The 12,782-nt window shown below is 38.9% G+C and overlaps 1 protein-coding gene across 2 annotated transcripts in view; it reads left to right on the top strand.

Annotated features, from left to right (window-relative positions):
- RCBTB1 (RCC1 and BTB domain containing protein 1) overlaps window positions 1–10,360 on the top strand; it is a 50,154-nt gene extending 39,794 nt beyond the window's left edge. For both annotated transcript variants that reach the window (XM_082676015.1, XM_082676016.1), the window contains 2 exons: window positions 881–1,011; window positions 8,114–10,360. In XM_082676015.1, coding sequence (XP_082532141.1) covers window positions 881–1,011; window positions 8,114–8,254 — 272 coding nt within the window. In that variant the 3' untranslated portion in view covers window positions 8,255–10,360. The remainder of the gene's footprint in view (window positions 1–880; window positions 1,012–8,113) is intronic.
- Window positions 10,361–12,782: the final 2,422 nt, after the last annotated feature.

Below are 12,782 nucleotides of genomic sequence, written 5' to 3'. Positions count from 1 at the left end.
GTAAATGCCTTTAAAAAATAGTACTGTATTTGGGAGAGGGATGGACTCAGAGTTTGGGATTAGTAGATGCAAACTATTATATATAGGATGGATAAACAACAAGGTCCTACTGTATAGCACAGGGAGCTATATTCAATATCCTGGGATAAACCATAATGGAAAAGAATATAAAAAAGAATGTAGGGCTTCCCTGGTGGCGCAGTGGTTGGGAGTCCGCCTGCCGATGCGGGGGGCGCGGGTTCGTGCCCCGGTCCGGGAAGATCCCACATGCTGCGGAGCGGCTGGGCCCGTGAGCCATGGCCGCTGAGCCTGCGCGTCCGGAGCCTGTGCTCCGCAGCGGAAGAGGCCACAGCAGTGAGAGGCCCGCGTACCGCAAAAAAAAAAAAAAAAAAAAAAAAAAGAATGTATACCTGTGTATAACTGAGTCACTTTGCCGTACAGCAGAAATTAACACAACATTGTAAATCAACTGTACTTCAATAAAAATTGTTTTAAAGATAGTATTGTATCGATATGGTTAATAATTATGGACACTATACGACTGTGGTCTTATTTTACTTTTTTAATACTGAAGTATAAGTTGCTAATGGATTTAGCGTATCATTTTGGAAACAAAATGAGGGGGGAAATTCAATTTTTTCCCCTTCCTTTGTACTACAGAAGAAATTGTATAAAGTGAGTATAGGAGAGGTATGTTTGGGAGGTGGGGAAGGGATGGACTGAAAAAGAGAACTTATTTAATAAAATTCAGAGTGTTATTCCCTAAGAAGCTTCTGCTGATTTATCTACATAACTCTTCACCAAAGTGAAATATATATATATTTATAAATGATTGGAAATTACTGTAACCTCAGTTAAGCTTTCCACATTTTACTTTCAGGTCTTTTGGATTTGGCGACATCGTACTGTGAAAACAGACTGAAGAAACTTTGTCAGCACATTATCAAGCGAGGAATCACCGTGGAGAATGCCTTTTCATTGTTCTCTGCCGCGGTCAGATATGATGCAGAGGTAACATAAAATAATAAGCAGAAACACAAACCGCCCTTAACACCCCGTGAGCACGTTTCTCCTTTCTTGTGTGAGACAAGAAGCGTGATGAGTAACTTCACTTCTATGTAGGGAATCATTGAACTGACTGACCCCTAAAAAATGAAATCTGGCTTGCTTTATTCTCTGTTCATAGTTTCAAACACGGTTGTTTCTCTACTTATATTTTTACCTAAGCTAGGAAGCTAACTGAAGTCCCAGCAGCTATACTGCAGGTTGGAATATAAAGTGCCATACCTAGTGGGACTAACAAACAGCATATTTTAGTTTCAAGTGTTTCTCCAGGTCAGCTTAATATATTTTTCTCAAGATCCACTTTGCTGTCTCCCCAGCTCTCCCCTGTCGTAAACCAAGGCTGCCCTGTGATTTATAGCTAGCTGTGTGTGCTCTGAAAATTCTGTCATCGTCTAATTATCACTCACAGTTATTCATGGGTGAAGAGCTTGCTCTGGACTCCTTTTTGTTTGTTTGCTTTTTATATTGGATTGATTGATGGATCTCTAGAGAGTCTCTGAATGAATGAGCTTTTGGGAGTCTTGTGTTTCGGACATTTATGTACATTTTCTTTAAGTTAAGAGCCACGATATCATCAGATTGTAAGCTCCCTCTGAGCAGGAACTGTATCTTATTCATCTGTGTGCCTTGTGCCTGGCACATGATAAATGTTTGTTGAACTGAATGAAGATTGTACCACGTGAAGGATACATGAAGGATAATTAGTGAACTCAAGGCTGGTATGGTTGGTTCTACATATTCATGAAGAATAAAAGTCAAAGAGCAAGAGTTTTGGAGTTACAGATGTCTAGCTAAGGTGTGCACCCTAAATGGAACAATTAGTCTTTCTTATAGGTATTTTGTCATCATATGATGAGGCAGATTACCTGGTATCAGGGAATTTACCAGACACCTGCAAAGATCTGCAGCTGTGGCTTTGGAGATGTGGTGGATAGACTTCATCTTTGTCACATTTGGGGATCGAAATGGACCATTGTGTCTTGCGTTTTCAAAATGTACCCTATCTTTATTTCAGATTATGTTATGATTATAAATATTTGGTAAGGTCAGATATAGCTGATTTTCTCTGTGACCTTTTCAACAGATGGAATGATGATCAAAGTCAATCATTTCTCATGGGAAATGGAAATATAGTTTTTTTCCTACCCTTTCTTTGTCATCGTGAACATTTTTATTAGAAATGCTGTTTCTTTAGATTTTATTTCTGCCCAATGATGTAATTTTAAATTGGTCCATGGCTTTTCTGTCCATTTGGTGATTGACTTGAGAATCCTCTGTGTCTCACCATACTCCTCCTCAGTGCTGATGAGTTCCATATTCTTGGGATTAGCATCTTGCTGACCAAAACCAGTCAGAACCACGTGGGCAGAGGCAGATATCTCGGCTTGAGTTGCTGGAAATTTCTTCTGCACTTTCAGCTTTTCTACCCCAGAACATTTATAGAAAATGCCTTATTCCACTTCTACCCAGGCCGGTTGATCATTTCCTTCAGTAGTTTTCACTTTTCTGATATCAAGTATAGATACATTAAAAGCTGTCCCTTGTTTGAGACCACAAACACATGTGCTTCCACAAAGTCTGTCACAGTGCAGGCATATAGTTGGCACTCAGAAATGTATGTTGAGTTAAATGAACGAATGAATGTGTAATATTTGAAACACCTCACCATGAAGTTCTGCTTTTTTAAAAAAACAAACCACAACTCACAACCCCACAAATATTATACATTCACTGTAGAAAAATTAGAAAATAGAAGGCAAAAAGCCTTCTTTCTAGGTTGTTTGGTTTTGATTGTGTTGGGAGTTATGTAATCGACTAATGTAGCTTTACGTTTTATTTCCTTAATACTGTAGAATGTAGAAAGTAAATAAATGAAGTCTCTAGAATATAAAAATAAAACCCACTTACTATATCTATTAGTTGATGGGAAGCTGCTCCTAAGACAGATTGGAAATTAGCTGCAAAATCCGTTGTTTTCAGACATTGAACTTGGGGACCCTACTTGACTTTCCCTTCACTCTGTTGGTTGAAATGCTGGGAGGATGGAGACTACTACCTGCCTCTCATGCTTCTTCTCTTTGCTATAAAAATTACTGTGGTTCCTCCATGCCTCCTTTTTTTTTTTTTTTTTTTTTTTGGTGGTACGCGGGCCTCTCACTGTTGTGGCCTCTCCCGTTGCGGAGCACAGGCTCTGGACGCACAGGCTCAGCGGCCATGGCTTACGGGCCCAGCTGCTCTGCGGCATGTGGGGTCTTCCCAGACCGGGGCACGAACCTGCGTCCCCTGCATCGGCAGGCGGACTCTCAACCACTGGGCCACCAGGGAAGCCCCATGCCTCCTTTTAACAAGAGAATTTTGAAGCAAATGGACATACATAAAAAGAGCGAAAATGTATTGACTCAGTAGTTGTGGAGATTTTAAAAAGTAAGCTAATTGTTGTGGAACCCTTGCATTAATGAATGCATTGTCAAACTTTCTGCATGTCTTTATAAAGTAAAGAAGGACTTGGAGAAGGAGCACTTAAATATTCCTCTAGTACAAACCTGAATAAGTATCGACATCAAGGGAGAAAATGCATATAAAACATTGTCTCGTGATATTTCTGATCACATTATAAACTTTTTTTTTTTTTTAATATTTTGAAATGCTTCTATTTATACTGTTTCTTTTCAGGAGATTTTTGTTTTCTGTGTCTATTTGAACATTAGAAGAAACAGTTGGGGATTTTTTTCTGTTTAACCAGAATAGAGAACTTTCCAGAAAATCCTACTTTCTGAGCAGCTATGTCTTAAAATTTTGCTTTTGGTGGGAGAAGCAATAAATATGAGCCAGGAATCTAATTCCAAAATTGATTTGGGATATGAGTATTGGAAAGCTTCACGCTAAAGCCAGATGGTCAGCATTTATTTCTTTTTTCAAGGGGTTAAATTAAAAGTTTTTTGTGATCAGTAGACTGTAAAATACTTTTTGGGTAGTGAGAGAAGACACCTTTAAAATTTTTTTCCAGTACAGTGAGACACTTAAATACATTCTAAAAAACAAAATCAAAACCTACTTTGATGTGGAATATTTTGTGCTTGATATGCAGTTGACCCTTGAACAATGCAGGGATTAATCGCGTATAACTTACAGTCAGCCCTCCATATCCCTGGTTCATCCGCATCTGCGGATTCAACCAAACTTAGATCCTGTAGGGCTGTAGTATGTAGTATTGAAAAATATCCTGGGTAAGTGGACCCGCGCAATTCAAACCTGCGTTGTTCAAGGGTCAACTATACTATCAAGTGAATTAGAGACTATAGTGTTTGGGTTTTGTTATCTAATTATTTTAACAACACGTTTGGACAGTTAGGTGTGGTTCTCGGTATCTGCCGTCTCAAATGTGTCTCAAGGGTGGCCTGTGACACAGAGGTCTCACCCTGGCCAAGTGTCCTCCCACAGGAAGTCTTAGCACTCTCATGTATTTTAGATTTTAAGGCTGGATAAGAACTCCGTTGAAGGCTGCATTAGCATTTTTAAAATGTGGATATTAAGACCATCAGTTCTCTGTGTTTTGTTTCTAAAGAAAATCTGTGGAAAGGAAAAACAACTTATTTTCAGAGTGTGTAGAGTTATTGGAATAATTTAATTTAAATGCTTAAAGATTTGGAGCAAATTTGTAAATTTAGAATAGCAATATTTTATTTTGATCTTCCTTATTAATTATAACAAATCTGATATCTGATTTGCCCCAGAACCACTTACAATAATTTCACCACAGAATGTCATAAACATGGACTTTGGTTTCTAAAACACCAAGAATACCATATTAGACTCCTTGATTTTACACCCTTCCCCACTTTCTTATTCCATGGCCTTGAGAAGACTCTTAGGAACTTTTTTCATCTACTGGTCAAGTGGTCCTTCTCATCCTTCTTAGAAAATTTTTTTTTTTAAGCCCAGCAGTCCTGTTATAGTTGACTTATTAGTTGGGTAAGAGTTGCATTTTCTTCTGGGTAATTGAAGATCTGATCGTTTGCAGCGTGAGGTGAACAGATCATGTAGGTTTTTATAGTATTTAAGAATTATCAGAAGGGTGTTTATCTAATCCACACGTCAACATCAATAGCACACTGGCTCAGGTTGCGAAGTGAATGTGCTTGGCTGTGCCACTCTCTGGTTCAGGCAAATGAACGTGCAAATTCCAGTTTCTCTCTTCAAGTGTGTTCAATGCTTCCTTTTCCCAAGTTCTGCCTTATCCAACGTGTAATTAGTTATTTAAACAACCCAGATTTAGATTATTTTCAGTATTCTTGAAACTGTTAAACATTTGTTGAATACAGTTGACCCTTGATCCACACAGGTTTGAATTGCACAGATCCACTTACATGTGGGTATTTTTCAGTAGTAAACACTACAGTACTACATGATCCACGGTTGGTTGAACCTGCGATTGTGGAGGGCCAACTATTAATTGTACTTGGATTAACCCCTGTGGTTTTCAAGTATCAACTGTACTGAGAAATCTTTCCAAACTAATTGGAGGGGAAGGGAAGGCAGTTTGATAAGACTATTTTCATAGGTATATGAACTGATTTGTAATTAGAAGCACCATTTGTATACCTGTACCATATAAAAAAGTTCTTAAAGTTTATACTCAAGGTAATCTATACAGTAGGTAAACTGAATAAACTCACTTTTTCATTATACTACCAAGGTCTTTAATTCCAAATAAACAGATATAGAAGTGGTAAGGTTTTGCAGTGTCAGAATTTAGTGTCCTCTCTTTCTCCTTTGAATTTGAAATTATATAATTAAAACTTAGTATTTTAAGATCCTTATCTGATACATTACATGGTTTGAAGAACCTTTTGTGCTATGACTGGCTCCTTCTTCCTAAGTGATATGTAGATAAACTAGTTTTCTATTTTTGATAAACAAGATTAAAATATGACTTTCATCTTTCCGTGGGGTATCATTTAGTCCCTAGAGCTATTTATTAACCATTGGGTTATGATACCAGGAGTAGTCCTTTTTCTTTAATAATAATGTGAGAGAGAAAATGTTTTCTATTGTTTAACATTTTAGTTTATTGTAATACACCCGAGCATTCAGCTGTCCACCCCACTGGGAATCTCTTATTAAAAAACATGGATTCAGGTATTGTGCTAACATGTTAAATGCATTTTCAATTATCTGGAGAATAAAACTCTGACAGTAGCTGGCTGAGAGACATTAAATGTGGTTTATCTCTTACTGGTTATCTGCCTGGAGGGGAGGGACGAGAGACTCTTAGAATAGGGAAGTATTCGTTTGCAGGGGTCTGAAAGGGGTGTTTCTGTATGCGGATGCGGCCCTTCCCCACCCTGCCTAAAATTCTCATTTGGTGGTGGCTGGGAAACACGAAGCCAAGACCCTACAGTTTAACAGTTGTTGAGATCCTAGTTTGACAGAACCCTGAGTACTGACCTTCAGTATTGTTGGCCACGTTACAGAAACTGAGCTCTTAGACTTCATCTTTGTGTACATTCCAGGTACCTAATTGATTTAGTAAATATGTTCCACTTTTTTTTTTTAATTTATTTTATTTTTGGCTGTGTTGCGTCTTCGTTGCTGCGCACGGGCTTTCTCTAGTTGCAGTGAGAGGGGGCTACTCTTCATCGCAGTGCACGGGCTTCTCATTGCGGTGGTTTCTCCTGTTGTGGAGCACGGGCTCTAGGCACGCGGGCTTCAGTAGTTGTGGCTTGCGGGCTCTCGAGTGCAGGCTCAGTAGTTGTGGCGCACGGGCTTAGTTGCTCCGCGGCATGTGGGATCTTCCCAGACCAGGGCTCAAACCTGTGTCCCCTGCATTGGCAGGCAGATTCTTAACCACTGCGCCACCAGGGAAGCCCCTGTTCCAATGCTTGAAGGGACAAACAACAATATAGTGGAGTTTTGCTGGAGATGAAAGCATGTCTTAGCATAGGTAGAAATAGATCTTTTTTAAAATATTTATTTATTTATTTTTGGCTGTGTTGGGTCTTCGCTGTGTGCGCGGGCTTTCTCTAGTTGCAGCAAGCAGGGGCTACTCTTCGTTGTGGTGCGCGGGCTTCTCATTGTGATGGCTTCTCTTATTGCGGAGCACGGGCTCTAGGCGCGCAGGCTTCAGTAGTTGTGGCACACGGGCTCAGTAGTTGTGGCACACGGGCTCAGTAGTTGTGGCTCGTGGCCTCTAGGCACACGGGCTCAGTAATTGTGGTGCATGGGCTTAGTTGCTGCGCAGCATGTGGGATCTTCCCGGACCAGGGCTTGAACCCGTGTCCCCTGCATTGACAGGCGGATTCTTAACCACTGCGCCACTAGGGAAGCCCAGAAATAGATTTTTAAATTGTTCTGGTTTGCCACTTGTGTATGTTACTCTCCCTCTGAATGTTGGTAGTTGGTAACTTCCATTTGTCTAACTGAAAAGTCAAGTCTCTGTGACTATTCTTTTGTGGATTGACTATCCGAGAAATTAGCATGGTGGAAGTTGTAGTATATTATTCTTTGTGGCTTTAAAAATGAAGGCATTTTTATATAGGAGAGCATGAAAGTGAATTTAAGGTCTTTGGAAGTTTTATTTTTAATGTGTCACTTTAGGTTGACCATTTCTCTTCATCACTTTTCTGTTTCTTAAAGTCTTCGCTTCCTTGGACCAAATGACCCACATCTTAATTCTTTTCTCTGACTTCTTGAATGTGGTAAAACATGATATGGACAAAAGTTGTTTCAGCTTTTTTAAAACCATGTCTTTGAGTGACTAGACTATGTGATAACCATGAGGAAATCACCCCCCACTGTGTGTGTGTGTGTGTGTTTGTGTGTGTGTGTTTTGAAGAGTCAGACTTGAGTAGGGGAACCATTGCTTTTACTGTGTGGTGAGTAAATAGTTTGTATTTTTCTGACATGTACCTGTGGTCACTTGTTTGCCTAGTTTGAGGTTTCTGGCCTCAAATCTCTTCTGGGGGAGGGTGAGGGAGCTGGAGAGAAGTAATTCAAAGTTAATTAAAAAAGGCCTCTTCTTGTTTTTATTTTTGTTGTGTGTGTCCAGGATTTAGAAGAATTCTGCTTTAAGTTTTGCATCAATCATTTGACAGAAGTTACACAGACTGCAGCATTTTGGCAAATGGATGGCCCTCTGCTAAAGGAATTCATTGCTAAAGCCAGTAAATGTGGAGCCTTTAAGAACTGAAGCCCAAGACTGCTGGGTTTTGTGTGAGTGCTCTGGGGCTGCTGGTGATGGTGTGTCGTTTGTGCTCTATGGGTGATGTAATTCTGCAGGTAAAAGAGCCCATCAGGTTGATTTGCTCACATGGAGATACACTTCTCTGTGTAAGGATACAGGAAGGGTGTACGGCTTTTCCTGAACCCATTTTAAACAACCCTTATTTCCAGATGTGTATATTTTAAATGTGACCTTAACGTTTGGCTGGGACATTGTACAAGGGTGAAAGTCTAGCTGGTTGGTTGATTTTTGTTTGGTTTGGTTTTGATTAGAGGAACTCCTGAAGTTGGAAAGGGGGCTTTGCGGCAAGTCTCCTGGCTTGCATATCGACAACCCTTTTGACGCCAGGGGTTGGGATAGGGTGCCAACTGTGAGAGGTGTAGAGGCCCCACTGGGAATGACAGATGCTGACTTGGGGGCTTGTTGAAGGGCTGCATTAGTTGCTAGTTCAGTAGCTTCACTGTGAAGGAATAGTTAAGATTGTCTGAGGCTTTTGTTTGTGTATTTGCATTATTGATGACTTTTTTAACTTCAAAATAATATTCAGTTTAACATAAGCCTATTGAAATGATTATGTGAAGATGAATTTCTAGGTTAGTCGGGGTTTCTCTTAAGACTTAAGTACGTAAAGAGTCGTAATGTAGAACTATCTGTGAAAACTTGATAATGAAAGAAACTTCATTTGGGTGAAAGTGGATATTTTATAACTCAGAGTCTCCACTACTAACAGCGTTTTCTTAAGGTTAAATTTGAGAACCCAAATTTAAATCCCTCCACCTTTTCTCCTATAAATGCTAATCATATAAGAGGAAAATAGTGATATATTCAATGTACTCTTGCCTTCCTGAATTGTGGTTGCTGAATCATCAGATCTGCTACGTCCGACTCAAATAAGTGGTTCTTAAAACCAAGTTTCTTACAGGACTTAATAGAATTTGTTTTTAATCGATTTTTATCTATGCCAAATGCTGTCACACATTTTGCTTATTTGAAATGTCACCAGCTTGCACGTTTGATTTTCCTTTCCTTTTAATTGTGTTAGGTAACTTTGAAAAAGGATCTAAATTATGAGGGTGTTTTTTTGGTCTGGCTATGAAATGTGACTTTGGGAAGTAAGAGTGTTCAACTCTGAGTTTTATCACGTGTGCCCGTTGAGCTTGCTTCAAGGACAAAGCTTTGTTCTGCTCTCTGGCCCACGGACTCATTTCCATTTGTGGGGGCTCCTTTAGTGAACTGTGTCATGTTTGGAAGGTCCTCCCTCTGAATTTAGAGACCGAATCCATTTTCAGACCCCAATTAAAAAGAGGGTGAAGAGATGCTGCAGCTACTGTTTTTAGCAATGTTTCTAAGTGTATATTGGAGGGGTGAGGGCCCAAAGATGGAAATTCATTGATAGATGAAATAAACCCGGAAGTCTCAGCCCCCTTTTCTTTACCATGTTGCAAGTGATTGAAGCCCAATGAGTTATTAGGTTAGAATTAGCTCTGCAACATAATAGAATTTTCTTACTAGGTTGATAAATGTACATTAATTTGATTATTAGCTATGATGGGTAGTGTTTCTAACAGTCACTGTCTATAGGCTTATGATCTGGACAAAACAAGAACTTCAGTAAGTTTACTATTGCTCTTACTTGAAAAAAAACTTTAAAAAAGCACAAATTAACATAGATCCATTTCCATAGATAGTTCATTCACTAAACAAATATTTACTGAGTTCCCAATAGGTGAAGAACCACTTCTCATATTAGATTACTGAGTAATTTGTATGACTATATTTTCAGTGAAGAGAACAGAAAAAAGTCTCTCAGAAAGTACTTGAGTATCTTGTGTTGGTTTTTTTTTAAAAATAGGCTCTCTTATTTTTCTACTTGGTTTTGTTGTTAATCATAGCAGGAGATGAAAACTATTCTTTGAATTGTTTTTTTCATCTGATATAATAGTGAAAGCCAAAGTATTGGTATTTCTTCACATAGCCCTAAAATGTACTCTTGAACTTCCTACTGGAACAAGGTTTGATACGCTAGTTATATAGGTTGTATATATGTAATGTTTAGAGTGACATATTAATAAATAAAGCAATCTGTTAAAATAGGCATGTAGAGTTATTTTTTCCCTCTCAAAAATCAATAATCTGGCAGCCTTAAAAGGGAAGGAAATTCTGACACATGCTGCAGCTTGGATGAACCTTGAGGACATTATGCTAAGTGAAATAAGCCAGTCCCAAAAGGACAAGTACTGTATGATTCCATTTACATGAGGTCCCTGGAGTAGTCAGATTCATAGGAAGTAGAATGGTGGTTGGCAGGGGCTGGGAGAAAGGGTATAAGGGGTTATTGTTTAATAGGTACAGAGTTTCAGTTTTGCAAGATGGAAAGAGTTCTATGCGTGGACGATACACAACAATGTGAATGGACTTAACGCCACTGAACTGTACACTTTAGCATGGTTAACATGGTAATGTGTATTTTGCCACAGTTTAAAAAAAAAACCAGTACTGTGATTCTTGGGTATCAGACTAAAAACAGGTACCACCATGAACATGCTGTTTCTCAATTATCCTTCCCACCCCAGAAGATATGCTTTGGTTTTGTTCCTGCTGAAAGATACTACAATTGAACTGTCGCAGTAGAAAAACGTATCTGGATCCTTTTGGGGACTTACAAATGAAGGGAGAGACATGGTCCCTATCGTCAAGGAATGTAAAAATTATTGGGAGAGAGGTTTAGGAATTAACAACATAATAACATTTATAAACAGCTTTTCGTAAGTCATTGAGAGGAAACCCAGTAGGGTTAGCATGAGAAGCAATTGTTCTGAAGGTCATGTTTGTGCAGCATAGGGGGCAACACAAATGTCCTTTTAGCTCATTTCCAAAACAACGGTCAGTGGCCCAAGCAAGGGCTTAGAGGTGGTTCGGAATAATGAGCCTTCCAGAACTTTACCATAAGCAAGTTTGTTTGGTTAGAATGGGAAAATAAACCAGGGCCCCTCAGGTGGAAATGTTGGCAAGGGGAGGGCATGTGTTTGTGCGTGTGGTGTGGATGAGAACATTTATTTCCCACAATGCCAGGCATTTTAATGCCCTGTGCTTCACACGCATTTTCTTTTTTAGTGCCCATATTTTGTACCGTAAAGTAGGCAGAATTAGTCTCATATTAAATAATTGTTTCAGCAGTGACACAGCTAAAGTAAAAATCCAGGTCTGTTTTAATTTGCCCGATATTTGCCACTTGATGACAAATACATGTTGCTCCCTTGTGCTGAGTTACCACCATGAATGGTGAAATTTGAAAGTAAAGTGGTGGACAGAGGGTTTTTTTAAGAAATAAACATCATGACATCAGAACTGTTACTCAGATAAGCTTTGCTATAGGATGTATCATCAGGGAGGGAAGCTGAAGTTACAGCATCATCTAGACCAGGGGAAATCTTTATTCAGTGGGTCTGGGATGGAGTCTTGGTTTTTTTTTTTTTTTAATTGAGGTATAGTCGATTTACAATATTATCTTAGTTTTAGATATACAACATAGTGATTCAAAATTTTTATAGATTATACTCCATTTATAGTTATTATAAAATATTGGCTGTATTCCCTGTGCAATACAGTATATCCTTATAGTTTATTTATTTTATACATACTAGTTTACCTCTTAATTCCCTACCCCCACCTTGCCCCTCCCCCCTTCCCATACCCCGCTTGTAACCACTAGTTCTCTGTATCTGTGAGCCTGTTTCTTTTTTGTTATACTCAATATTTTTATTTTTAAATTCCATTTTTATTTTTAAATTTTTGGTTTTATTTTTTTTGGTTTTATTTTTAAGTTCCATATATAAGTGATAACATACAGTATTTGTCTTTCTCTGACTTATTTCACTAAGTATAATACTGTCCAGGTACATCCATGTTGCTGCAAATGTCAGAATTTCATTCTTTTTGATGACTGACTAGTACACACACACACACACACACACACACACATCATCTTTATCCATTCATCTGTTGATGGACACATGGTTGCTTCCATATCATGGTTATTGTAAATAATGCTGCTGTGAACATTGGGTTGCACATATCTTTTCGAATTAGTGTTTTCATTTTCTTTGGAGATATACCCAGGAGTGGGATTGCTGGATCATATGATAGTTCTATTTTTAGTTTTTTGAGGAACCTCCATACTGTTTTCCACAGTGACTGCACCAATTTCCATTCCTACCATTAGGGTACAAGGGTTCCCTTTTCTCCACATCTTTGCCAACATTTGGTGGTATTTATGGTCTTTTTATTTATTTATTTTGCCACTTTGTGCAAGTTGTGGGATCTCAGTTCCCCAACCAGGGATTGAATCCGGGCCACAGCAGTGACGGCAGTGAATCCTAATCACTAGACTACCAGGAAGCTCCCCTATTTGTGGTCTTTTTATGATGGCCATTCTGACAGGTGTAAGGTGATATCTCATTGTAGTTTTGATTTGCATTTCCCTAGTGTTAGCAGC

The sequence above is a fragment of the Grampus griseus genome (assembly GCF_964374135.1).
Source record: "Grampus griseus genome assembly, chromosome: 18".
Lineage (NCBI taxonomy): Eukaryota > Metazoa > Chordata > Mammalia > Artiodactyla > Delphinidae > Grampus > Grampus griseus.
This window is presented reverse-complemented; position numbering and strand designations above follow the sequence as displayed.